This window comes from Nannobrachium achirus (assembly GCF_963921795.1).
Source record: "Nannobrachium achirus genome assembly, contig: SCAFFOLD_207, whole genome shotgun sequence".
NCBI classification, from domain to species: domain Eukaryota; kingdom Metazoa; phylum Chordata; class Actinopteri; order Myctophiformes; family Myctophidae; genus Nannobrachium; species Nannobrachium achirus.
Window position 1 is genome coordinate 82,339 of NW_027665165.1, and position 27,368 is coordinate 109,706.

A 27,368-nucleotide genomic window follows, 5' to 3' on the forward strand; every position below is an offset into this window, starting at 1 on the left:
GGGACCCCCGCCAGAAGCGAAAATTTGAGTTACAAATGTCCGCTTAAAAAATACATCACGACTTTTCAAAAATAGCAGATCTACAAGCTCGCAGCATGGCACTCGCTGCCACACTGTGAGCTTGTATATCTGCTATTTTTCAATAGCTAAAGTATAAAATAATTAAGGCCCCTCCACCTTGGGCCTTCGTAACTCAGTCCCACCACTTGACTTTCCCGTTGGAACAGCGACCACAGTGTAGTCTGCATTGGCCCTTTCTGTATGTGTGTGTTTGTGGAGCACTGCTGCTCAGTCAAATAAGGAAGTACACTTTAGAAACAAGCCCAAAACAAAACAACAACAACCCTTCAACAACTATATTTACAAGCGTCTTCTACAGAAAAACAAACCCACGCTGCACGGTGGTGAGATGACGCAGAATGCTTTGAGCGTTCGTCGAGGCGACCACCTTCCAGGACCTTCCTATACAAACCCATTATAACTTCAAACTTAATTTTAACCTTGATAGATTCAATTAAAACACCTGTCCTTTTTTCTGGTGACTCCTGACACCCTCCGAATACGTGAGCAGGCCGCGTTTTTTCAACTATTTTAATTTATTTTGTATAATCTTTTATTGTATTTAATCAATTTCATTTCCCCCAAAAATGACATGATTTACAAGCTCAGAGGGAGCATCAGGGTTCAACATTGAACCAAATTCAATGTTAGGACTTGTCCAAAACAAGTCCTATTTAAACCATTCAAAGCTTTATAGAGCAACAAATTCACATCACTGCAGTGCAGCATTTACCATTTAAAATAAAACAACCAATGAAGAATAAAAGATCTACAAAACATAAAAACAAATCCCTGAGTTTCATGGTGTCAAACAGAGTGAATCCATGAAGAGAATCATCATGAACAATGATCTGTGTTCCTGATTCTAAGGGTGTAGGGCAGTGATTCTCAAAGTGAGGTCCAGGGACCCTCGGGGGTCCCTGAGGGGGTTCCAAATGGACCCTTACGGCAGTAACTCTGAGGACTCCCCTGAGCAAGCAGCTCTAGCAGGCTCTATTGGCTCAGTGGTAAAAAACAACAACAAACAACAACAATAATAAGTGTGACCGTCAGATCGCTGTTACAATCAAAACCTCCACCGGCTGTTAGTCAGTCTAATAATAATAATAATAATAATAAAAATCATCTGCTCTTGTGCAGGAGACCTGGGTTCAAATCCCTGGTAGGACATTAAGGTTACATAGTTTAGCTTTCACAATATTTTCATCTTACATTTCATTTAAATGCTTTACTTCACTGTTGGTTTGTTTTTTAACTCCTATTTCTGTATTCTTACAGGCTTATAACAGTGTTGTCTTCTATGGTCTATTTAACCTTCTCTGCTCTCTCCTCATTTCCCTGAAACCATCAGCTCTGGAAACATAATTGTTTCCACACGGTTAGCAGGTCAGGCTAAACAGTAGGGTTAGCACATCTGGCTAAACAGTAGGGTTAACACGTCTGGCTAAACAGTAGGGTTAGCACGTCTGGCTAAACCGTGGGTGGTGTCTTCAGCTGCAGCTCTTCACTAAGGATATGATCCAGCTGATCGATCATGTCAATCATTTCTGAACTGGCCTTGTTTCCCTTTCTCCGCACCGTGTCGATAACGTAGCGCGCTTTGTCGGCTCTGAGACTTTTCCCCATGGCTGCTTCCATTTCATCATCAGAGATGACATCCTTAGTCAGAAGTCTGTCCAGTAGGGAATGCAGGGTAGGCTCTGAGATTCCCACAATGAACTGTTCCCTCACAGACTTCAGCTTCGCTGCCTCTCCATCGATCGGATGTTGCTGAGTTGCAGAAGCACCTAGAAGGAGAAATGTAGTTCATTATTGGTGGTGTAATTATACAATAAACCAATTATGTTAATATGTTAAAACACAAGGACACTTGGTAGAGGCTTGGGTTGTCTAGTTACTTTGTCATGATGGAACTAGTCCAATTGGTGAGGTATAAGTAAGGAAACTTGACTTCAGTCCATTATATCTCCCCTTGAATAATGGTATTGTGTTTATATCATTTTCATCATTGATTAGTCACCTTTAAAACGAGGTACAGCTTGTAAGCATCGGGCATTCGTGGAATGAGCAACACGCCAAACGCCAAATGTTGATAAATCAACATTAAGTAGATTTTTACAAATAAATAAATATTGGGGTTTTGTGATGTCATTCATTAGCATAATCTGTATTATTTGCCATCCTTTGTGTTAAATAGTGACTTTGAAGAGTTATTTATCATAAAATCTAAGTCAATAGATCAGTTTCTATCATCATCATGACAAGATAACTATAAACCTAAACCTCTACCAGTTGAACTAGTTCCATTATGATAAGTTAATAACTATACAACCTAAACCTCTACCAGTTTGACTATAGTGTCCTTGTGCCAACATTGGAACTATTTTAAATGATTTAGGTTTAGCACATTTAAATTGATTTAGGGGGTGACACAGGTCCACTTCATCGAGCATGGTGGTCTTTCAGTGTTCAACTCAACAGCAAGGGCCTCCCCAGGTCCTGGTGGTCATACAGCATCTGCTGTCCTTCTCCAGGAGACCCACTGTACAGACTGGTTTACCATTAACTAACTGTCACTACACCTTGGCGAAACAGAATTAGGGGTCGACCAATATGGGATTTTCATGTTCGATTTCGATATCGATAAGTCGTGATCAAAGAGGCCGACAACCGATATTATGAACCGAAATGTATTTTAAAGAAAAAAAGAAAAAAATGTATCCCCCAATTTGAAATTGTGGTTAATTAATTCATATATTTTTACCATCCTAAATGTCTAGAGGCTCACATCTAGTCGCCACATACTAGAATAGCGTTAAAAATGTATTCCGCAGCAGGAAAAAGGTGAAAATCAGTAACCAAGATGCAAAAAATAAATAAATAATAAAAAAAATATATCAACTTTTTTTTTTTTTTACTTTCTGTCCCCCCGATATCGATATTTTGCGATATTAATAAATGTTATGAATATCGACTTTAATTATTGCCCGTTTCGATAATTGGTCGATCCCTAAACAGAATCCATTATTTTTGGGACACAACATTTCCTCAGTAAGATAAAGGTAAATGATTTCAAGGTCTAAGTTGATGACACAGTAATCTCTAGCAAATAAGAGATGACCTATGTGGGCTGTATTCTTGGCAAATACCTGGCTGGAGATGGCATGGCAACAAAGGTGAAGATATTTGAGCAGAATTTCCACTTTTGTCAACACAAGTGCCCTCAGGACTCTTGCTGGGGCCATCATTCAGCCCATCTTTGACCATGCTAGCACCTCCTGGTACTCCAACATCAAAATGTCACTGAAGACTAAGCTCCAAACCTCCCAAAACAAACTGATTCGACTACTTCTCGACCTAGGGCCCATTACCTACCTTTTCCACACATTTTGCTAGTCTAAGATGGCTCAGGGCAGAAGAGAGGATTAAACAACTAAAAACGGGATTGGCTTACAAAAGAATCAATGTGACTCTGCCCTCAATACCCTCATATCTGACTAAACACCTCCAAAATGTGCAACACCCACAGCACCATATGGATCAAAACAACGATTTGATACAAACATCTGTAATGCTCCTTCTACAGCACCACTGTGTGGAATGCCTTGACAGGATAGAGATGGAAGGATGAGAGTAAGACAGCCAGGACACTACATTTTAAATCCTGGCCCCAGCATATTGCATAAAGTCCCAGTCATGGCCTACCAAGCATTTTTAAGGCAAATGTCATGATGTTTTGTTAATTAAAGCGCTCTGTAATATTATTGTTTTTATTAATACGTTTAAATATCGGTCAATTCTAGTAAACTATAATGAAGTGCACCGGGGTCTGTTGCTTCTAGTAAACTATGAAGAAGTGCACTGGAGTCAGTAGCTCTAGTAAACTATGAAGAAGTGCACTGTGGTAATCCGAGGTTCTTTCACAGCTGATGCACCTGAGAGACAACTAGAATCAGTTCATACTGTAACAGAAGTTACTTTGTTCACAAGGTGAAGAAAACAAGCAGCTTCTAAAGCCACAAATGGAAACAATAAGCACACTATTCACTGAACTGATTCAGAAAAACATTATCATCTCAGGGAAGGGATCCAATCTGATCAATACAATAACTCTATATAATATACAATAACAACATTTCAACAGGGTCTCTTGCCTGACAAAGACTGTGTTAAAACACTGCTAATCAATAAACTATTGGCAGATTAAAGGGGGTTCCACACTAGCCGCGGTCACCGCCTCCTAGCAATTCATTTTCAATGAGAGGCGGGCGGCTTTTTCAGCAGTGCAGCGAAGTTTTGGGGCGGCGAGGAGAGCGGGCGCGGCCCCGTGAAATCCCCCGCGAGCGTGCTCGTTTGTGCATGCGTACGCGGGCGGTGAGAGATGGATTGTGTTAATCTTTGTGAAATACCGCACTGCGTTTAATCACTGAACGAGTGTGTTTGTGTCTCACCGTGGTGCGGCCACCGCTGATCCTAGCGGCAGCCCCGACGGCAACCGCCTGTAGTGTGTAGGGCACCATATTCCTATGTTCATAAATGAGCTGCCATGCAATTGATTTTTAAAAACATGTTTTAATTAATTCATCTAACGAGTAAGGAAATGTAAACTCACCTGGCTGAAGAGAACGTCTCCAACTGGAGGGTCCTTTGTCCGATGCATCAGTTCTCTGCTTTGTGACTGTGAAAGAGATGGAAATTCAACTACTGTCTTGTTCTACAGCGCTGAAAATCCTGATATTACACAGATGATTCCAAGCAAATTGTAAAATGTAAATCATATGATTTGCTCCTACCGGTTTCCTTTTTGCTCGCGCCCCGCGGAAAATGACTGAGTCGTTGTAGTATGCTGGGCCTTTTCGCTTTGCTGCCCACCAAGTCACCTGACACAATAACAACAGATAGGCATCATCATTCAGACAGAAATACACTGCAAAAGTACAAATGTTAAAGTAGACATTTGTGACTTTATACATACCTTGTCGAATCATATCAGTCCATGCAGTTTCATCAGTGCCACTCATTTTCAGATGAAATGTGAATGGAGGTGGCTGCTCATAGTATGCTTCAAAGAAGCCTCTGATGTAAATTGGTTTCAGGGTGAAGGGCAAGTACTGCAAAGACACAAAACATTAGTAACTTACATTCAAATTCAACACATTTTGATATGTTCATTGCTACACCTATCTACACACAAACACACCTCAGGATAAATGGCTCCTCGTGGCTCACTCATCAGATGGTAGTTCTCCTCTGCCAGCAGACAGAGCAGATTCTTGTCAATCTTACTGAAACGTCCCCTCGTCATCTTCTTGATATCCTGCCACACACAAGGACAACAGGTGGACAAGGTGACGACAAAAGGAGAGAAGGGAAGACAGAAAACATTACTGATGGTTATTATTGCTGATTTTAGTCAATAAAAACCTCATTTTTTTAGGCCTCTTAACACTGTTGTAGACAACCAAGGCTGTTATGTAGTTGTCAAGAGAGTTCTTAAACTTTCTCCTTTCACTTTTCAGGGAGCTCCTTTGCAATCTACCCTTCAAAAGAGCTCTAAAAGTGTTTTAAAGGTTCACATGATTTTCATTGTTCAACAGCTTGTCTCCATCTCGGTGGCCTCCTCACTTTAATATGAGATGCGTTGCAGCTGGTGGGGAAGATGCGGAAAGTGTGAGCGTCGATAGGACTCCACAGATCCTCGTAGAGCAGCACCGCTCCGTGGTGTTTCTCCTGCGCTGTGTCCAGGACGATGGCACCCACAGGTGACAGGGAGGACACCGGCCACTTCAGATGACTACCAGAGGACTGGACTCTCTCTATGACGGGATCCTTGCCTTTGATGTGTAGAACACCAAAGACCTTCTCTTTCTCCTGGCCTGCAGGTGAAGATACAGAGAAGGAGGGATGGAGAATCAGTTTTATAGAGATGACAAGACAAGACAACATGCATGGATGCCAAAAAAAGGCAGAAGACAGACAATAGTGTAACAGGAATGTCACGTATATACCAGTAAGACCCCAGTAAGACGCCTAAGGGTTTCTAACCTATTGACTATACATGTCAGTCTAACCAGTGTGGCTGGTTCTACAGACAGGGATCTCCATAAATGGGCATAAAAGGATTTGTATGTGGCTGATATAGCCTCCATATATGGGCATTCCCATATGAATTCCTGTTAGGGTAACCACACAATCTCCATATATGGGCATAAAAGGATTTGTATGTTGCTGATATAGCCTCCATATATGGGCATTCCCATATGACGTCCTGTTAGGGTAACCACACTAACAGAATCCTTGTATGCCCATATATGGAGATCCCTGTCTGTAGAACCAGCCACACTGGTTAGACTGACATGTATAGTCTATAGGTTAGACTGACATGTATGTATATTGGCATCAGGGATCTCCATATATGGGCATAAAAGGGATTCTGTTAGTGCGGTTCCCCTGACATCACAGTGATGTCAGAGCGTGACAGTCAATAATCAATAAAAGATCAAATCAAGCGTTACAGAGACAGACAGATACGGTCAAGATGTGATGTTTCTCATACTAAACTGCGAATTTGGAAGATGTTTAGTTTTACATTCAATAATAAATATGTCAGAGGCAGCATATATCCATACCAGCCAGGCACAGAGAGTGGGGGAGCTGAATGAGCTTGACAGCAGATGGATCCTTGTCGACTGTCTGCACGTTGAATATGGGACCAGCGATCCTCCAGGGGTCCTGGATGAACTTGTTGAACATGGACCAGGACAGGATGGAATAACGCACCAGAACTCCCTCTGACGCGTCAAATATCAAACCTGTTAACGCACACTCATATGTCCCCTCTCCTTCCAGATGAGCCCTAAAGAATGCACACACGCGTACGCACACACGCACAGTCACACACACATGCCAAATTGATAATTCTTATAAGGAATAATAAATATAATGAAACTAAAGCAGATGATTTCAAAGTGATGTCAGACTCACTGCAAGCGTCCTCTGGAGAGTTTTTCAGGGATGATCTTCTTGTTGCCGTTGCTCTACCAAGCAAACACAGGATAAATGTCAGTCTGTCACTGATCAGAGCACCTCCTCACATCAAAGCTTCTTCAGTAGAAATATCTTAAATCCAATCAACAGCTACCGAGTGGGACAGTCACTTTGAATAACAGAATGAGTGCAACTGCTAGTTGTAAGAAGAATGTTCTTCATGAATAGCCAACAGGCTACTATTTAATGAAGGAAAAAGAGGGCTGCTCGCGCACCCCAAGCATATGATGCATATCAAGAAGAGTATTTGTTTGATCAAACTGACCTGCTGGACATGTTGGCATTTTTCACAGCATGGTCTGAAGTACAGCTGATCTGGAGGGACAAAACATAACAGTTACACAATATCTATCCATCCATCCATCCATCCATCCATCCATACATCCATCCATACATACATATATACATACATACGTACGTACATACATTCATTCTCATCTCCCACCTACCAGTGTCATAGTCATCCAGATCAGGTCTCTTCAGCTCTGCAGGAAGACATTAAAGAGAAAACATTTCATTATGTGTAATCCTTCATGTTGCCAACACTCAGTTCATTATGTGTAATCCTTCATGTTGTATTCACACCAACACTCACAGTTCATTATGTGTAATCCTTCATGTTGTATTCACACCAACACTCAGTTCATTGTAGTGTTAAATGTATTACCTTCCTCTCCACTGTTTATCTTCATCATCTTCATCATCATGTTCATGCAGTCGTCTGTAGAGTAAAGACAGTGGACAGTTAGTGGATCAGAAGCAGCTTGGAGGCTTACAGTGTAAAATATTAATATGATCCATGACTCTCACCTGAATGATCTTCCTCCTCTTCTTCTTCCTCCTCTTCCTTCTCTGATGAGATGTCAGACAAATCCTAACAAATGGAGGAGAAATCATAAAACACAACTTTAAGCAAGATTTAGTCTGTCACATAATTCAGAATGTTACAGCATCTTTTAAGTTACTAAAAGGGGGCCTGTCACCTAAAGGGTTACTGTCACTTTAAGAATCATCTTAAAAAACAAGTTAATATTGTTATGATGTCATTGTGGGGATGCGCAATTATAAGCCAATCAAATTAATTGTCTGTATAGCCTGACTGTACGACTACTTACTGTACTGGTCAGCTGTTGTTGGGCAGATTACACTTTGACAGTTTCAGACTGTTTGAGGATCCACACGGGAGAGAGACCACATGACCTACTGTATCATACTATTATAATTTAATAGAGAGACCACATGACCTACTGTATCATACTATTATAATTTAATAGAGAGACCACATGACCTACTGTATCATACTATTATAATTTTCATTTATGAACACTCACCATCACTAAACTAGAGTAGAGTTTCATTATGAACACTCACCATCACGTCTGCGTCTGCCTGGGTAGGAACTTCACTCATGGTCTCATATCCTGAAGAGGACGCAGGCTGTCTGTTCAACCAATCAGAGACCTTCTTGTCAGGTGACCAGCTGGATACACTTCCTGTCTCAGATGGTGTTTCGACGCTCACTGGAACACAAGACAACAAACTTTTACAATGATAATAATACAACTAGTAAGACACCTCAGGGTGACTTGCGACCTCAGAGTGACATGCGACCTCGCCCTAAAGGGCGATGTGGTCACAGTCACAGTGGAAAGAAATAACGCACCAGGCTTTGATATAAACTGATTCACGTGGTGGTTATAGTCTCAGATACCACGGCAACCAGCCAATCAGAATCAAGGAATGGAACTAGCCGTTTTAGAATAACCAGTAATACGCCTAAGGGCAACAAGCGACCTCGCCCTAAAGGACGAGCTCGCACCATGCCATGTCTTGGCCATCCAGTGATGTATATCGGACCAGTTACCCATATATGGAGATCCATGTACTGTATATGGAGATATGCTGTGAGACCCCAAACATGCCTTCTCAGTTAGGCCTATTCGTTATGTCTATGACATCTGACATCATACATACAATCCCTTTCATGCCCATATATGGAGATCCCTGTCTGTAGAACCAGCCAAACAGATATGGGCTGTCTTCTTCCAAAAATGGGCATTCCCATATGAAGTCCTGTTAGATATGGGCTTAATATTGATGGATTGATGGATCTCCATATAAGGGCATACTAGGGATTCTGTTAGTGTGGTTCCCCTGACATCACAGTGATGTTAGAGCATGATGTTGTGTAGCAGCTCATTAATGTAAAACCCAGACATCTTGTCAGTCTAACCTGTCTTATCTGCTGCAGCATCACTGGGCTCTTTGTCTTCTCCAGATGACTCCAGTTCAACCAGTTCTTTCATGTAGTTGGAAGGGAAAAGTCCCTCCTTGCCATTCAAGCTGCCGTACCACCAGTTAACGTCATCCTAAAGGTACAAGACATAAGGCATTGTTTATTCTCCTGTACTCCCAGTTAGTCTTTAGGAGTGACAAGGATTGACAGGATCAGACATTACTAGAGGATCAGCCCAGGTTAGAAGGTTTGGGGATAATACAAGAGAGGCGAGGTCGATGTCTGTCTAACAAACTACGATCAATTGACAGGACATGCAAAAATCCATCCATCTTCAACCGCTTATCCAGAGTCGGGTCACAGGGGCAAAAACAATAGAAAAGCAAAGGTCTTACAAAAGAAACTAAAGTATAGACCAGTAGCCTTGCACCATTACCAGTATACCAGTACATGCAGACCAGTAATACCATTACCAGTACATGCAGACCAGTAACACCATTACCAGTACATATAGGTCACCAGTAATACCATTACCAGTATACTAGTACCAGTACTAACTCCACATTATACATACAGGGTGGAAACAACATGCAGGAAATGGTTGAGATGGAATAACAATGACATTCCGCCATTTATTTTGTCACCTTTGTTAGTATGTTTTCTATCTTGGAGTTATTTAATACAGTAACAGTCTTCCTGTTGTTTAGTGTGTTAGCCTGGTGAGGGTAATAAATGTACCTTATTGATGATGTAAATGACATCTCCCTTTTTGAACTCCAGATCGCCCTCCTCCTGTGGCCGGTAGTCATACAAGGCGACACACGGCCTCTTGATCAGCTCTGTAATGACAAACACAGGACACAATACAGCAGTTAGACCACTGGTCTGCTCTACGACAGAGAAGATTAGAGACATCACTGTGTTTGGTGTGTGTGTGTGTGTGTGTGTGTGTGTGTGTGTGTGTGTGTGTGTGTGTGTGTGTGTGTGTGTGTGTGTGTGTGTGTGTGTGTGTGTGTGTGTGCGCACGCGCGCGAGCGATAACATCAGCCTTTTCATTTGATTTGATTACTTCCTACTTTCTGTACTATATTATTATTACACCATAAAGGTAGAGTCAATGACGTCACCACCCATATACAGCATGCAACTATTAACCAATGGATGAACTGTGAAACGGTGACATCACAGACCAATCCTTTAAGCACTACTCAGGCTGAATGGTGAGCAGGGTAATTAATAATAATAATAATAATAATACTAATAATAATTAAAGCTGCAAGCAGCATTTACCGGGCCCTCACACGTCTGTGTACAATAGGAGCAAATATCGACCAATCAGAACTGGGTGCAGAACTGATTGCAACTGTAGGTCGCAGTTAACTATCAGGACCGTCACAGCTTGTCCATATACGTCCGTCCGTCCGGACGGACGTATACACTTTTGTAAGGTCTATCTGTGGGTTTGTCGCTCTGACATCATGCTCTGACGTCACTGTGATGTCAGGGGAACCACTCAAACAGAATGGGTTTTCCGCTCTGACATCATGCTCTGACTTCACCGTGATGTCAGGGGAACCACACTAACAGAATCCTTTTTATGCCCATATATGGAGTTACCTGATGTCATCAATATTAAGCCCATATCTAACAGGACTTCATATGGGAATGCCCATATATAGAGTCCACATCGGCCACATACCACATTAACAGAATCCATATATGGCCAAGACAGCCCATATATGTGTGGCTGGTTCTACAGACATCTCCATCTATGGGCATAAAAGGGATTGTATGTATGATGTCAGATGTCATAGACGTCATAGGACTTTCACATAACGATTAACTGAGTAAGCATGTTTCGGCTCTCACAGCATATCTCCATATACAGTACATGGATCTCCATATATGGGTACCAGGTTTAATAAAATAATTTTCAACAAGTCCATTGAGGCCACTGATGACTCGTTGGCAAATAATAGAAACTATGACATATCACCCAATCAGAGGAGGGGGCTGGGCTAATAATTCCAAACATGGACAAGGACTTTCAATTGAATCAATTGACGCATCGTATGACTCTCTGCAACAAACTGTTCTAAAGTTATGGCAAACGATAGAAACTATAACATATATCGACCAATCAGAAGAGGAGGTGGGCTACGTTAATCCAATGAAGGACAAGGACTCTGAACCAAGTCCAATGACACCACCCACAATTCTGAACGGCAACCTTTGAAGAGCTATACATGGGTTGCATTTGTAGTCCTACACCAGCCATGTTGAGGACCCACAGAGGTGTTCTGATTGGCGTAGAACATTAGTTCTGTGCCAATCAGAACACCAGTGTTGGTCCTCAACATGGCCGTTAAGGACTACAAATGCAACCCATGAATTGGAGAAAATAGGAACTATCAAATTTCGACAAATCAGAAAAGGGAGTGGAGCCAAATTACACCAATAAAGTACAATGACTCTGATCTGATTCCAACGACAACCCCCAAGTCTGTATGCCAATCAGATGGGAAGTTACATAGAAGAATATAGAATTATAGATCAGCTATTTTCACTTCTTGTTTGCCGAATGGAGTCTGACGCTTCACCGTGGTTACATGTGACAAAACTCAGGCTTTTGATAATTTTTCATCGTTAAGGTGCTTTGTGTATGCTGAGAGAATTTGAAGTGATTCTGACCATCCCCCTGTAAACATAAAACATGTATAAGACCCTATTTGGACTGCAGGGTGATGTTTGTTATTTTATTAATGATAACATGAGGGTTATAATCTGGACTAGACAGGATGTTATTTTATTAATGATAACATGAGGGTTATAATCTGGACTAGACAGGATGTTATTTTATTAATGATAACATGAGGGTTATAATCTGGACTAGACAGGCACCACTTAACAAGGCATTACTAAAAATATGACTTATTGCTAAACAAGGGGGAGTAGTCTTCAGTTGGTCTGAAACAGTGACATCACAGACTAATCCTTTAGCACTACTCACTAATGGTGAGCAGGGTAATTAATGCACACAAATATTACATATTATAGTTAGATATGATAGTTGTCATTCCATGGAAAACTATTCAGGCAGCGTTTTCCTTTTACTGGAAATATGTACAAAAGGTCGGCACTGCTCCACAATCATGCGTAAGCACACACACTTTCTGGGATTATTATGTTTTTCTTTTTTTGGGGGGGCGTGGGGTCTGGAAGATAAAAACATTATACTGACCCTAACAGTGTCAGCTAATTTTCTACATCATTTGTTTAAAGGGATATTCCACTTTCAACAGGGAGCAGTGGAAGGGCCTCTCTCCCCACACACACCCATTGTAACTTCAAACTCCATTTTAACCATGATAGATTCATTAAAAACACCCATTATTTTTTTCTGGTGACTCATATTACCCTCCTAATACGTGAGCAGGCCGTGTTTTCTCCATAACTTTTTTCATTTATTTTTAATAATTATTTGGGAAAATGGAAAAAATGAAATACAAAAAAATATTTATTAAAAATAAATGAAAAAAGTTATCGGAAGAACACAGCCTGCTCACGTATTAGGAGGGTAGTATGAGTCACCAGAAAAATAATGGGTGTTTTTAATGAATCTATCATGGTTAAAATAGAGTTTGAAGTTACAATGGGTGTGTGTGGGGAGAGGCCCTGGGCCTGGAGGGCCTGATAACATTTACATCAAATATCTAAATATTCAATCAAGCTAATTAAAAACTGTTCAGGGTGTTCATAAAAGCCTGATTAGATGATAAAATTACCAAAAGTCTTTTTTTTTTAAAGTGAAATATCCCTTTAATTATTTGACACTAACATAAATATGACACTTTACTCCAGAGAGGAGAAAATACAGTGCAGGTCAGGACTGGGGAAGCAGACCTTGACATGGAGTTAGACCCAGGACACAGAAAATAGCAGAGGATGTCATAACTAAATTATCCATAACTATTGGATATATATTGATTAGATCTAAGCAGTGGCGGCCGGCAGGGGGGGCTAGCGGGGCGATTGCACAGGGCGGCACTTTGCGGGGGCGCATGAAGAAGAAAAAGGAAAAAAAAAGTAGAGTGAAGGCCGTGCAAACCAGTCCACTCCTTGTCTGTTTATATCAGACCGAATACAACAACACCACCTGGTGGTAGTGAAAGAGGCTGGCAGCTCCAAGCAATACACTATGAACCGCCACTGGATCTAAGAACTATCATCGTTGTTTTGACATTTTCAGCATTGAGCAGCACCATGTATTTTTATAAACCTCAGCAGGATTTAGAAGACATTTGTAGAATTGTTCTCAGGTCTTAATGGGTTAAACCAAGATAAATAAACAGCCGTGTTTACATTCACTCCTAATGGACTTCATTGTACTGTAATCTTTAGTCCATAATATTAATTTACACAAAGTAGGGGCTTTTATTTAGGAAAACAGATATGTGTGGACGTTTTATTTTGAAAAACCATGACAGGGTTTAGTTTTTGGAAACTATTTATGATCATTTTCATAAACTTCAACCAATCAGAAGAGGGGGCAGGTATAAGAAACACCAATGAAGAACAAGGACTCTAAACTGAATACAATAAGGCCACTCACAAGTGGCTACGAGAAGCAGGTCAAATATAACTTTTAATCGATTAAAGACCCAATGCAATGACTATTTTGGCATTTTATTTTGAAGTTTCAGTTTGAAAAGGAAGCCTGTGTGTTTCTGAACCAATCCGAGGGGACCAGCCCTTCAGGCGATGGGATTTAAAATCTGAGTAATGGGAGTAATGGGAGCCAGCAATGGGAAACAAACAGGTGAATGTAATCAAAGGTTCATTTATATGCAAGCGGACCTGTCTATGGCTGTGTCCGAAATGCAGAACACGTTCCCTACTCCCTAACCCTAAATGAGGGATCCAGATGTAGTGTACTACAGTAGTGAACAAATCAGCGCATTTCGAACACTACTCCGTCTCCTGGTTGCGTCATGGCTGTCGCACAGTTAAAACGCTCTACTTGGAGGCTTTTGGAGCAATAAATAATAGCCGATCTACAAGCTCTCAACGGGGGGCGAAGCGACGCATTGTGAGCTTGTACATCAACTCCCCAATGCTTGTGGATTGTAAATAACATACCAACATGTTGCGGTGTTATTATGAGAAATAGGCCTATATAATTGTTTTTATATATCACAATTCAATAAAATAATACTATAAAAAATATATATTTTTAAAATTGTATTCATTCATTGGTGAATAAATGAATAATGTTTGTGCCTATTCGTCTCACATGCAGACATACACCCATGTTTGTGATAAAATAGGTTATTCTTGCTAATTTAAAAAACATTATTTATCATGATTATTATCATCAGCTGTGTAAGGTTGGGAAGAAAGAGAGAGATCGAAAAACAAAAGTCTCCAGCGTCTATTCTCGTATATTCTCTTCATAAACAACTTTAGAGCTTTTTTCATCATTTGTTCTCTGGTGACAGGGCTGTGGACATTTGTACGAGTTATTTTCTTTAGCGGTGGTTCTGTTACGAGCGGCTCTGTTGCGTTTGCTCAGCAACAGATGGCTACGGCTAGCTGCGTTCGTTGTCTCCTGCCCAGAGACGAGCCTGCGGCGTGCATGTGCGCGTGCTTACTGTATGTGCGTGCTCAAAGCGCGAGAGACGGCGAGAGAGCGGGCTGCCGCGCAGTGCACTGTGGGATAGCTGAGCTCAAGCCGGCTGAAGTAGTGACCATCGAATGCTCACTACAAATCCAAATGCATTGTGGGGATACTTCAGTACACTATATTAGGGTACAAAAATGCTCACTATACATTCGGACACTAGTTCAAAATGGCGGAGCCCCATTTTAGTACACTACATTAGTGAATAGGGTGGATTTCGGACACAGCCTGTGTCATCACTTTTTGAATTTCTGTTCACAGGAAGTAATTAAGAATTTAGGGACCTTTGATATAAATATACACAATTATTTTCTATTTTTTTGGCATCTAGTGTTAGGTATGGCCATATTATCACTACAGATATGCTCTAAAAGTGTGAAAAACATGTCTTTGATTTCACCCTGTCTTTAAGGTCTATTATGTAAGATGAGTGAGTTTGAGGTTGATATGACCATCCTTAGGACATTGTTTGAGGAACTCAAATCTGGGAGACAGCACTCATCTGTCTGTCTGTCTGTGTGTGTGTGTGTGTGTGTGTGTGTGTGTGTGCGTGTGTGCGTGCGTGCGTGCGTGCGTGCGTGCGTGCGTGCGTGCGTGCATGTGCGTGCATGCGTGTGTGCATGTGATAACTGATGACGGACATCCCGGCAGACTTTTATCTCAGCATTTGATTTGATTACATATTAATTTCTATACTATATTATTATTATTCTGTTCTCACAAAGCATGAAGGCAGAGTTTCACCAACCATGTACAAATAAAGTGAAAATAGCAGATCTAAAAGCTTGCAAATTCGCAATATTTTCACTAATTTTGATGATTTCGGGATTATTATTATTATTCTTGTGTAGCCTGAATTTTAAAATAATAAACTTGTTAGCATGTTAGCATTATGTTATAGAAGATAAACAGTTAAATACTCACTGTCAGGTGTTGGTGTTGCTGGACTTCCTGTTCCATAGAGACGTCCTCCATTTCCAGCCACCATCTCCTCTACCTTCATCAGAAGCTCTGTGACCTGAGTGTCATCACCCCTGTTCTCATTGTCTAAGACATGATATCTGTCTCCACATTTCTCTACAAGCCTCTGCAGGCCCTCTCCTTCACTCTCAATGAAATGCTCAATGGATTTACCTTTTAGATTGGTAAACAGGATCATAGTGTGACTCCACACTGTGGGACCGAGAAGCTGTACGTGATCCTCTATGTTTTTACACTCATCAGCTGTAAGTGACCCACTAGCTGGTATAACCAGGAGGAGAGCATGTGGTCCTAGAGGACACAGAGATTCACTAAGAACTATCTGCTGTTTGATCAGCTCAGATGTTTCAGTTAGAGAGTGAACACCATACCATCCTGGAGTGTTAACCACAGTGAGGCGTCTCCCTGCTACGTCTCCCTGTCTCTTCTCACACTGATCTGCTCTCTCTGAAGGGTCTACAGTAAACTGCTCTGAACCCAGGAGGGTGTTTCCTGATTTACTCTTACTCCCTGAACATTTATGTCCCAGAAGTATAATTCCCATCTCTGACAGATGGAGGTCATCACCTGAAATATAAGAAAGAATACATTCAACGTGTGTGTGTGTGTGTGTGTGTGTGTGTGTGTGTGTGTGTGTGTGTGTGTGTGTGTGTGTGTGTGTGTGTGTGTGTGTGTGTGTGCGCGCGCGTGTGCGTGTGTGCGTGGTTTGTGTGGTGTGTGCGTGTGTGTGTGTGTATGTGTGTGTGTGCGTGTGTGCACGTGTGCGTGTGTGTGTGTGTGTGTGCGAGCTTGCGTGCGTGTGTGTGTGTTAGAGCTGTTAAAGAATATTCTATATTCGAATATTCGTTCGAATGTTAACAATAAAAGAATATTCGAAAGTAAAAAATTGAGCTTCGAATTAATTTATATTTAATTAAAACAAATCTGCCGCACTTCTCGCGACATTCTGGGCACATGTAACGTTAAAAGGTCTCGCGAGGCAGAAGTCTCCATTCGCAGCTGCAAAAGTGGGCTGATCTACAAGTCCACAATGCGTCGCTGATCCAATACGTTGTGGGCTTGTAGATTAAGGGTGCATGTTCAGCGACACCGTCATACAGCGAAGAATAAACCTCCAGCTTAACTTTCCCTTCACACTGACCGTCCTCCGCCTCGCAGAACACACACAGTGCTTTCACTGCTTTGCCTCCGCTCACGTTTAATCACACAATGTAACTTTAATTGATTCAGAATGATAACGAGTCAAGCTGAAACGGGCGACACATTTGGTAGTGACGGGAAGGCAGACTGTTTTCTCCACCGAAAACACAATGTAAATCATGGATTTCTTCTCTCACCGAGTCTCCCCGCACGCAGCCATGGTCACGGTAAAACTCCCTCCGTCACACTACTCTTGTAGACTACCTAATTTGGTTCAAACCAAAACATAATCCATTGGTGTGATTATAATTGCTCGTTTCACGTCGTGGTTGTTCCACTTCCAACTTCCATCACAGCTGCTGTGTGACGCTTCGCATAGACGATGCGATGCTGCTCTGCGCTTTTACCAACGTCAGGCACGTGCACACAGACATCAAACCCCTGCCCTTTTAAGACAGAATTGTCCACCAAAGGGCCCTTTTAGAAATGTCAGCCCCTGCCTCTCTTAACATTCTCTGCACGTCCCTGACCACCAGTAAAGCGATAGAAGCGACTCTAGAATAAACAGCTTCAGGTTTGGGGGGTCGCGAACGTCGCCTAATACAGGTCTATTGATATGCAAATAGGATTGTAAGAAAACGGAAACAATGGCTGTATTGGTGTGAATATAACAAGAAAAAAAAAAAAGCTCCGAAGCTCCGAATTGCGAATGCTTCGAATTTCTCTACTTATTTGAATATTCGAATTTATTCGAATCAGCGGTGGATTTTAGACCGAATATTCGAATGCCATTTTTGGCAAATTGTGACAGGCCTAGTGTGTGTTAGGGTGTACTGGGTTCAGTCAGTGTTGCCATGTCTGCTTATTATAAGTGACTTTGGGCTACAGTTAATTTAGCTGAAAATATGTATTTTGGCAGGCCTTGATGGCCTCGTAATGGCTGATTTTAAGCTTTATTTACATACTGAAAATAGCCGATCTACTATCTCACAATGCGTTGCAGTTCAACACGTTGTGAGCTTGTAGATCTGCTATTTTCAGAGCACAACAACCCAGCGCAACCAAACATGAAATGACTTGTCTTTTAGTTCTACTGGATCTCTTCTCCACCATGCAGTCCCTCCATGACATTATAGTGCAGTTTTTATTTGCTGACAAAATTGTCAATATTTAAAGGGAACACACACCGGACGAGGGCGGCCGCGCAGCGTCGCAGTATTGATGTGGGTGAAGTGTCGTGCGGTAAAACCAACTGGATGCTGTGTTGCTGCACGGTGCATCCATTTCCACCGGTGGGAAGAACATTTTCACCGCTCAGAAACGCTGGAAAAATAAAACAGCTGCGTATCGGTGCGGCGAGTGAGGCGACAGACCCGCGCAAGGACCCCCAAATTAATATGTCTTTGTCCACGGACCCCCATCTGACAATATTCTGTGCCAGGGGACCCCCCCAATATGTGTTGTTAACAAGCCCCCAGAACGGCTTCTAAATATTGAAGCTTTGGCCCTACTGGCCAAAGCTGGAACTGCAGACGGGGTGAAAAATACATGCACAAGCAAAAGAGCCGCTGGGGTCTGCAATGGGGTTCAATGGACGTTGTTCGACATTCGTCACGTTCGTGACGTAATTGCGTGTCGACGTAACACATTTTGGCAGATCCAGATGTGCCAATTTCCCCCACAATGCACCTGGATTCTGCTTCTTCCGGGTGCTTCAAAACGCCACTGAGCAACTTGCATTGAAACGAATAGCTGGGGGCGGGGCTGTCCGTTCTCTATATTATATATAACTTTACGGTTGTTAAGCATTTAAGAATTCATATTCAAAGTAGCCGATCTACAAGCTCACAACACGTCGCGAAGCGACACATTGTGAGCTTGTCGATCACTTTACAAATCTTCTCTTATGGTGGTCCCTGGCACAATATGTTTTCAAGTGGGGTTCTGTGGATCAATATGGGGGTCCTTGACATGAACACGAGAAGCAGTGCAAAAAAATATATACCTCATATTTCAGATTTTTCAAAAGCTTATAGGCTTCATGTAAATAAATAATAGAATTTCTGATCTGTACAATCTATTTTTTTTATGTATTTAGTAAATAAAACACATTGTATATCATTGATCTGTATAATCTATTTGTTAATTATATGTATTAATAAAACACATTGTATATCATTGCTATCAGGCAGAAACATCTCCATGTTTAAAATTCCTAGATCTTTTCTAAATTAACATCTTACTTCATCTTACATTTATTTTTGTTGTTGATTCATCTTTTATTTATACTTTCATCATTAATTGTTTACACTCATTATTGAGTGATGGATGGATGTATTTGATTGGTCAGTGGTCAGTGTGTGTCTGTGAGAACAGGTAACAATTAGACAGTATCCTTATCAACCACACCTGTGTAATTTAACTACTTTTAAAACATGTCAGTCTTAACCCTGATGGAGGCAGCTTGCACTGCTGAAACGTTTATCAGTTGACCACTGCTGTGCTGTGAGTGGTCAACAGAGAATAGTGATATTTTTCTCTCCATTCACTCTCAATGCATGGCTAAACAGCTCTTAATTTACACTTTTAGCAAATAAAAAACACAAATGTATTCTGTAAATGTAACACATGTCTACTGTAAATGTGTTGGTGTGTTTGATTATTTTACGCTGATCATTGATTAAAACGTCATGCTGTGTCTGTGTGTTGAGAAGTGTGTTAGTGACAGATGTGATTTAAATGAATTAATTACATACCCATCCTTGACCTGATGCTCTCTCGTTCTTTCTTCACCTTCATCTGTCGTCGTGTTGCTCCCTCATCCTGTGTTCTCATTTTCTTCTCAGTCTCCTCTAACACTGCTCTGTCTATCTCAAAACAGCCTCCTTTATCTCCTCCCATCTCCTCAATCTTCTGCAGAAGCTCTGTGACCTGAGTGCCATCACCCCTGTTCTTATTGTTGAGGACATGGTATCTGTTACCACATTTATCTACAAGCCTCTTCAGGGCCTCTCCTGCACTCTCAATGTAATGCTCAATGGATTTACCTCCTAGGTTTACATCAGTGAACAGGATCATAGTGTGACTCCACACTGTGGGACCGAACAGCTGCATGTGATCCTCTATGTTTTTACACCAATCAGCTGTAAGTGACTCACCAGCTGGTATAACCAGGAGGAGAGCATGTGGTCCTGGAGGACAAAGAGATGCACTAAGAACTATCTGCTGTTTGATCAGCTCAGATGTTCTGTTTAGAGGTTGAACAGCCCACCATCCTGGAGTGTTAACCACAGTGAGGCGTCTCCCTGCTACGTCTCCCTGTCTCTTCTCACACTGATCTGTTTCCCCTGAACTAAACTGCTCTGAACCCAAGAGGGTGTTTCCTGATTTACTCTTCCCCCCTTTAGCTGTTCTATACCCCAGAAGTATAATTCCCATCTCTGACAGGTGGAGGTCATCACCTGAAATATAAGAAAGAATACATTCAACATTTAACACACTGTGTGTGTGTGTGTGTGTGTGTGTGTGTGTGTGTGTGTGTGTGTGTGTGTGTGTGTGTGTGTGTGTGCGTGCGTGCGTGCGTGCGTGCGTGCGTGCGTGCGTGCGCGTGTGCACGCGTGGTTTGTGTGGTGTGTGCGTGTGTGTGCATTTGTGCGCGTGTGTGCGTGTGTGCACGTGTGGTTTGTGTGGTGTGTGCGTGTGTGCTTGTGTGTGCGTTTGTGCACGTGTGTGCGTGTGCGTGTGCGCGTGTGTGTGTGTGCGTGGTTTGTGTGGTGTGTGCGTGTGTGCGTGTGTGCGTGCGTGTGCGTGTGCGTGTGCGTGCGCGTGCGTGCGTGTGTGTGTGTGTACATACATGTAAGATGTTTTTTGTGTTAGGGTGGACTGGGTTCAGTCAGTGTTGCCATGTCTGCTTATTATAAGTGACTTTGGGCTACAGTTAATTTAGCTGAAAATATGTATTTTGCCGGGCCTTGATGGCGTCGTAATGGCTGATTTTACGCTTTATTTACATACTTAAAATAGCCGATCTACTATCTCACAATGCGTTGCAATTCAACACGTTGTGAGCTTGTAGATCTGCTATTTTCAGAGCACAACAACCCAGCGCAACCAAACATGAAATGACTTGTCTTTTAGTTCTACTGGATCTCTTCTCCACCATGCAGTCCCTCCCTGACATTTTAGTGCAGTTTTTATTTGTTGACAAAATTGTCAATATTTAAGGGGAACACACACGGGAGGCGGGTGGCCGCACAGTGTCGCAGTATTGATGTGGGTGAAATGTCGTGCGGTAACACCAACTGAGTCGGGGACCCACATGGCCAAAAGCTCAAAGAAAAGAGGGGTACCTGTGATTTTCTGCCGTACCTTTTATTTCTGTTTTATCTATTAGTTTGGTCATTAAGGTCCACAGAGTGAGAGGCCTGCTCTGCCGGAAAGTTCGCGAAAAAAAGTTAGAGGCATTTTTGTGTAATAAAGCCTTCATTTTTTGACCCTGTGATATGAACTAGGTTTCCTTTCTTAAAGTGCTCATTAAGTTGTGTAGAATGTCAATAAATCATTCCCAGATACACAGAACACGTGTGAACAACACCAAGTCAAGAAATAATCTCCCAAAGCCTTTCCAAATGATTAAAGCTGGTTGCACACTGCTGCGTTTTTCGAGCCGAATATCGGAGTGAATTTCGGAGCACGCAAATAAAAAAATCAACCTCACGTTGTGTCACGTTTGCACACTGCCGCCCGTTTCGCGCACCACTCAGTCCCTTGCTCTCTCTATCTCCCTCTCTCTCCTTGTCCTGAAAAACGCATTTCGCAACGAAAAACGCAGCAGTGTGCAACCACCTTTATAGCCATTTTATGTACAAAAATGTACCCGTTTCTTGCATTTTTACCAATAATTTTATCTTTACTTCAATTGTAATCAACTTTGCCATGGCTTATGACATCAGGCAATGTTTCATCCTTTTCAGCAATCTTTATAGTTATTCCACACAAAATATTATTAAAGCTATACTGTGTAAGTTGCTCAACTAGTGGTCTGTAGCAGTATAGCAAACCGCGGTCGCGTCTGCTTTTTTCGGCCGTTTTTCGTCGCGGACCGGGCCTTCAGACCACCGCGTCCACCTCGCATCTATAGAGGGGTCTCATGTCCCTCTACGAGCAGCGGTTGGGGAGCTACATGCTAGACTTCTAGACCAGCGTAAACAAAGCTGTTGAAGCAAGCTATTTCCTGAAAAGACGCAAGATGCACTGTAATTGGCCGGTAGTGTATCATGTGTGTATGATCTGCGATGTGATTGGCCAACGTATACACAACGTATACAGATGATGCAGATTACGTCATTTTGCCGCGAAATTCTCCCCCCCTCACGGCTCATAGAAAACATATAAAGAGAAGGCTTCAGAAGCTGAAAATAACGGAGTGGGTGTTCTAAAACTTTAGCGATTTAACAGTTTAGGACAATTTTAAGATTTGTTTTATAAAAAAAGTTACATGGTATAACTTTAAAATCAACCCTAAATTAAAGGAACTGTGGTGATTTTATTACCCTTATGCTCCGAATTCATATAGCCTTTTTCTGGCAGAAAAAAAACCTGTACCCCCTCAAAAAACAAAACAAACATGTAACACAACAAATTCAAGTATTGTTTTATCATAAACAGCTGTTATCTTATACAGTATATGAATTGATAAAACAGGAAATTAAACATTTAGCTGAATAAAATCAAGACGAAAATGAAAATAACTAACGATTAACTCATTCACTGTCACTGTCCTCAAATATGAGTTCAACTCGTGAACATTTGTTGGGGTCCCCAGTGCAGAGACATGCAATTACACACTTGGCCCCGGCTCTTGCACATGAGCATCCTCTGGTACACTTGCTCTTCTTGCAGTGGCAGTATTTGGTGCGTTTATATTCTGCAGGTTTGGCATCCTTCAGCATCATGGTTGCCACTAGCTTAGCACTGACAAGCTCTCTCCCAAAGTTGGTTGCAACAGGGTAAGTTGGCTGAGACGTGTGCTCGTTTACATACAGCCAACTGATGCAGGGCTCTGTAAAGGTGTAATTGGAAGGCATCTTCAGTAGGTGGAAGACAACGCATGTCTCCTTTGATGTTGCCAAAAAGATGAGCTCGCAGTGCATCCAGATTACCACTGAAATCACTCCTCTCATACAGTGAAACCATGTATCGTCTAGCCCAGGGCTCGAGACTAAGGGAATTCCGACGTCCCAGGGACGCAAACATATATATTTGGGACACAAATTAATCTCCCCTGGGACGCAGACGGGACGCAGAGGATTTTTTTTGAGCCAACGGCGCATATCAATGTCACTGCTCAAACCACGGTGTGCAAACTCGCAGCATGAGACTCACAGAAAATGAATATGATGTAAACAGAATGTTTAAGAAGTTACCACAGGCAGTGCTGATCATCCTTTTCAGGTAGAACTTAGTTGCTAAAATTCTGCGCTATTTGAAGAGATTAACCAGTAGAATGAGGCAGAGAACAGACTGTCAATCTGGGTTACAACTAGTGGAAAATAGCCGATCTACAAGCTGTGGCTGAGAGATAAATCTTAGCATCCCCGCCCCGGCGCCCCCTGCTTCGCCACATAAAGAGTAACGTTATATGATTATTAATGAAAATGTAAAACGGAACGCGATGTCAACGCACCAAGCACAGACACATAGCCTACGTTTAGTGAGCAGCACGAGCAGTTGTTTGAATATAGGAGTAGGACACATTGTAATTAAATCAACGGTTTGTTTAACTTTTGTCATCTCTATAAACCTATAGCCTATATTCCCAAATACAAGACGTTACTTATGTTCGTCTAATCTTCATCACAACCAGCCGTGCAAGCTGGCATTCATTTCAGAGAGTTCCCGTGCTGTGTGGCGGCTTATTTTCTCCAGTAATCGTCTCTTATTTAACTCTCAAAAACAACCAGTCCGCTCATAATAAATAACTCCATTTCGGCTACAGTTCATCTGAACCGCTTGCTGTGAAGCACAGAGCAGACTGCACGCGTCTCCACTCGATCAAGCATGGCACTGGTTATATCTTTCAGTACGACGGTGTTGTGCAGTGCGGTGAGCATATAGACGATCTAAAAGCCCTCAAAGCCCAGAGGATGCGTCTAATTGTAGGCTTGTAGATTAACGCGCAACACGTTCGTACGGACAAAGTACAAACCCAGTTTTACCGTAATTCCTCCAACAGTCGTGCATGACTGGTTCTTTAGTTTACCGTATATGACAATCACACCAGCAAACTGGCTGAGGTAAGATTTTTAGCCACAAGCCACAAATGAGAAATGACAGTATAAAAATAGAAAGGATTGTCAAGCCAATTTCACCAGCAACAACAACAATATAATAACAACAATAATAAATATTATTATAATAGTAATAATCATATTCGTGTACACTGTAGGGAGCTACAATGGAAAAAACTATGGCTCGTGGACCAACCGGTGACTTTGTACACGACTTCGTACATTTCCCATAGATTCTATGGGACTTGACCACTTGCTCCTGCCCTTCGTGTACACGGTCTGTGCCGTCTATAGTTTCTTAATGGGGGGCAGCAGGGAGCCATATGTACACAGGCCCTAGGTGGTGTCCACGACCAGTAGTTTTACATGAACCCTCAGAGGGACACTGTGGGCTTAACAATTGGTCCGTGGTGGTTCTCAAAGTGAGGTCGGGGGACCCTCAGAGGGACACTGTGGGCTTAACAATTGGTCCGTGGTGGTTCTCAAAGTGAGGTCGGGGGACCCTCAGAGGGACACTGTGGGCTTATCAAGTGGTCCATGGTCGGTTCTCAAAGTGAGGTCGGGGGACCCTCAGAGGGACACTGTGGGCTTATCAAGTGGTCCGTGGTCGGTTCTCAAAGTGAGGTCGGGGGACCCTCAGAGGGACACTGTGAGCTTATCAAGTGGTCCGTGGTCGGTTCTCAAAGTGAGGTCAGGGGACCCTCAGAGGGACACTGTGGGCTTATCAAGTGGTCCGTGGTGGTTCTCAAAGTGAGGTCGGGGGACCCTCAGAGGGACACTGTGGGCTTATCCATACCTTGGCTACAGGGGGGAAATAATTAAATGTACTTTTCATCGTGCCTGTTGCTAAGGTATGGCAACATGATTGGTGTCTTGCAAGACACCAGTCATGTTGCCATACCTTAGCCTTTCCTGAACTGACGCAGCTGTGAACATGTGTACACAGCCAGCATATTACTCAATGCCAAACTTTGCACACACACTCCTTGCCTGCCAATCCACAACCTCCACCCCTCCAGGGACCCCCAGGGCTTATCTCCCGATTAGGACACTTTCCAGCATAGTGACATGCAGAACAAACTGTCCATATAGTATGGTTTACATAAAAGTCAGTTGTCTTTCACACACACACACACACACACACACACACACACACACACACACACACACACACACACACACACACACATATATATATATATACATATATATATATATATATATATATATATATATATATATATATATATACATATATATATATATATATATATATATATACATATATATATATATATATATATATATATATATATATATATATATATATATATATATATTTCATTTATTTATTTCATAAATATTTTTCATCACAATTGGGTTTGTGGGGAGCCATCCCTGCTTCAAGCTGTCACAGCATGGCACCAACACTTCAAACTAGTTAAAAAACCCAATACAGCAGATCTACAAGCACCTCACAGATCTACAAGCACCTCGCACATGCCAGGGACAGAGTAGGTTGGCCTGTATAAGCCTTGCTGTCAACACACTATACTACACCACTCAGGCCACCAAGCCAGGTGTGGTCAATTAGTGCCTTCTTTTGATCAGTGGCTTCTGCTTGATGAGTGGCACCAGTCTGTCTTTGTTCCCTGGTCAGTCAAGTTCACTGGGAGAGAATGTTTCAGATCAGTGCAAGTGTATTTGTTTTCCATTTGGACTTAACTGTGTTTTGTTGGTACAGTATGCGTGCGACTAACTAATATTTCTGATAATTCCAATTTGTTTGTTGTTTAATTAGCCGGATTGTGAATGCCCTGCATTTTTCTTTCATCTTTAGAACCACACGTGTGTAACAAAACAGAGTGGTGATCATTTGGTGTGGGTGAAGAGAAGAAAAACATTTCATTAAAGGAGTAGTTCACCCCCAAAGTGACTTTTTTTCTATTGAACTCAAGTCTCCATGGCGTGAGTAATACATTGAAAAAATAAGTCATTTTGGGGGTGAACTACTCCTTGAATGTCAGTTTTGTGGTGTTTTGACTGGACACCCTGAGGATATTGCCAGATAGACAGACAGACAGACAGACAGACAGAGAATTGTAGGCCTTGCATTTATTTGACTTGGTTCCAACAGATGGCGAAAATAGCTAATCTTCAAGCTCACAATGCCTCACTGTTTGGACAAAGAGTTGAGGCGTTACATTTTGTAAAACACGGCCTTGTGAAAATAGCAGATCTACATGCTCACAACACCTCACAACGCAGGGCGGCGTGAGCATGTAGATCTGATATTTTCACAATTTCTGCCCCTAATATTTAATTTATCATTTTAAAAGTATTAAAAAGTCCTTAAATTGTCTCTTTAGAAATGTGCAGATAGCCTCTGTATACTGTTGAGTGGAAAAACAATGTTTCACATTAAGCTAAACATTTGGGACCACCCAAGATCATTTGGAGACCCCTCTAGGGGTCCCATAGTTGAACCACTGACTTATAAGGGGAGTATGGAGACCCCTCTAGGGGTCCCATAGTTGAACCACTGACTTATAAGGGGAGTATATGAGGCTGGATCCGTCTGGAACACTGCACTAGGCTCTCGCCAGCTCTGTAGCTCTCCACACTTGAACAGTTGTGTCCTTAAATTCAATTATAATAATTAACCCCTGTATATACGGGCAATAGTTTCACATGACTTTGTGTACACAGCCAATAGTTTTACATGAACATGTTCAGGCTTTAGTACTGTACTGTCTCGTGTAGCCCAACAGAGCCCATCACAGCACAACACGGCCCACCAGAGCCCAATACAGCCTACCAGAGCCCAATAGACTCCAGCAAACCTAAGTCCAGCCCAGTCCTGCCCAATAGGAGTATAGACCAGGGAAGGGGGGTAGTTAGATGACTGCACCAGACTCCACCAGGCTGCTCCATG

At 42.1% G+C, this 27,368-nt stretch overlaps 1 protein-coding gene across 1 annotated transcript in view; it reads right to left on the reverse strand.

The window, feature by feature from the left end:
• Window positions 1-559: 559 nt before the first annotated feature.
• LOC308280600 (uncharacterized protein) overlaps window positions 560-27,368 on the reverse strand; it is a 50,842-nt gene continuing 24,033 nt past the window's right edge. The window contains exons 4-20 of the mRNA XM_080754937.1: window positions 19,901-20,605; window positions 15,948-16,571; window positions 10,082-10,182; window positions 9,341-9,476; window positions 8,479-8,627; window positions 7,918-7,981; window positions 7,775-7,828; window positions 7,557-7,592; window positions 7,373-7,422; window positions 7,045-7,097; window positions 6,690-6,916; window positions 5,686-5,936; window positions 5,261-5,377; window positions 5,036-5,171; window positions 4,854-4,940; window positions 4,673-4,738; window positions 560-1,847 (exon numbers count right to left, since the gene is read on the reverse strand). Coding sequence (XP_080611063.1) covers window positions 1,531-1,847; window positions 4,673-4,738; window positions 4,854-4,940; window positions 5,036-5,171; window positions 5,261-5,377; window positions 5,686-5,936; window positions 6,690-6,916; window positions 7,045-7,097; window positions 7,373-7,422; window positions 7,557-7,592; window positions 7,775-7,828; window positions 7,918-7,981; window positions 8,479-8,627; window positions 9,341-9,476; window positions 10,082-10,182; window positions 15,948-16,571; window positions 19,901-20,605 — 3,173 coding nt within the window. The 3' untranslated portion in view covers window positions 560-1,530. The remainder of the gene's footprint in view (window positions 1,848-4,672; window positions 4,739-4,853; window positions 4,941-5,035; window positions 5,172-5,260; window positions 5,378-5,685; window positions 5,937-6,689; window positions 6,917-7,044; window positions 7,098-7,372; window positions 7,423-7,556; window positions 7,593-7,774; window positions 7,829-7,917; window positions 7,982-8,478; window positions 8,628-9,340; window positions 9,477-10,081; window positions 10,183-15,947; window positions 16,572-19,900; window positions 20,606-27,368) is intronic.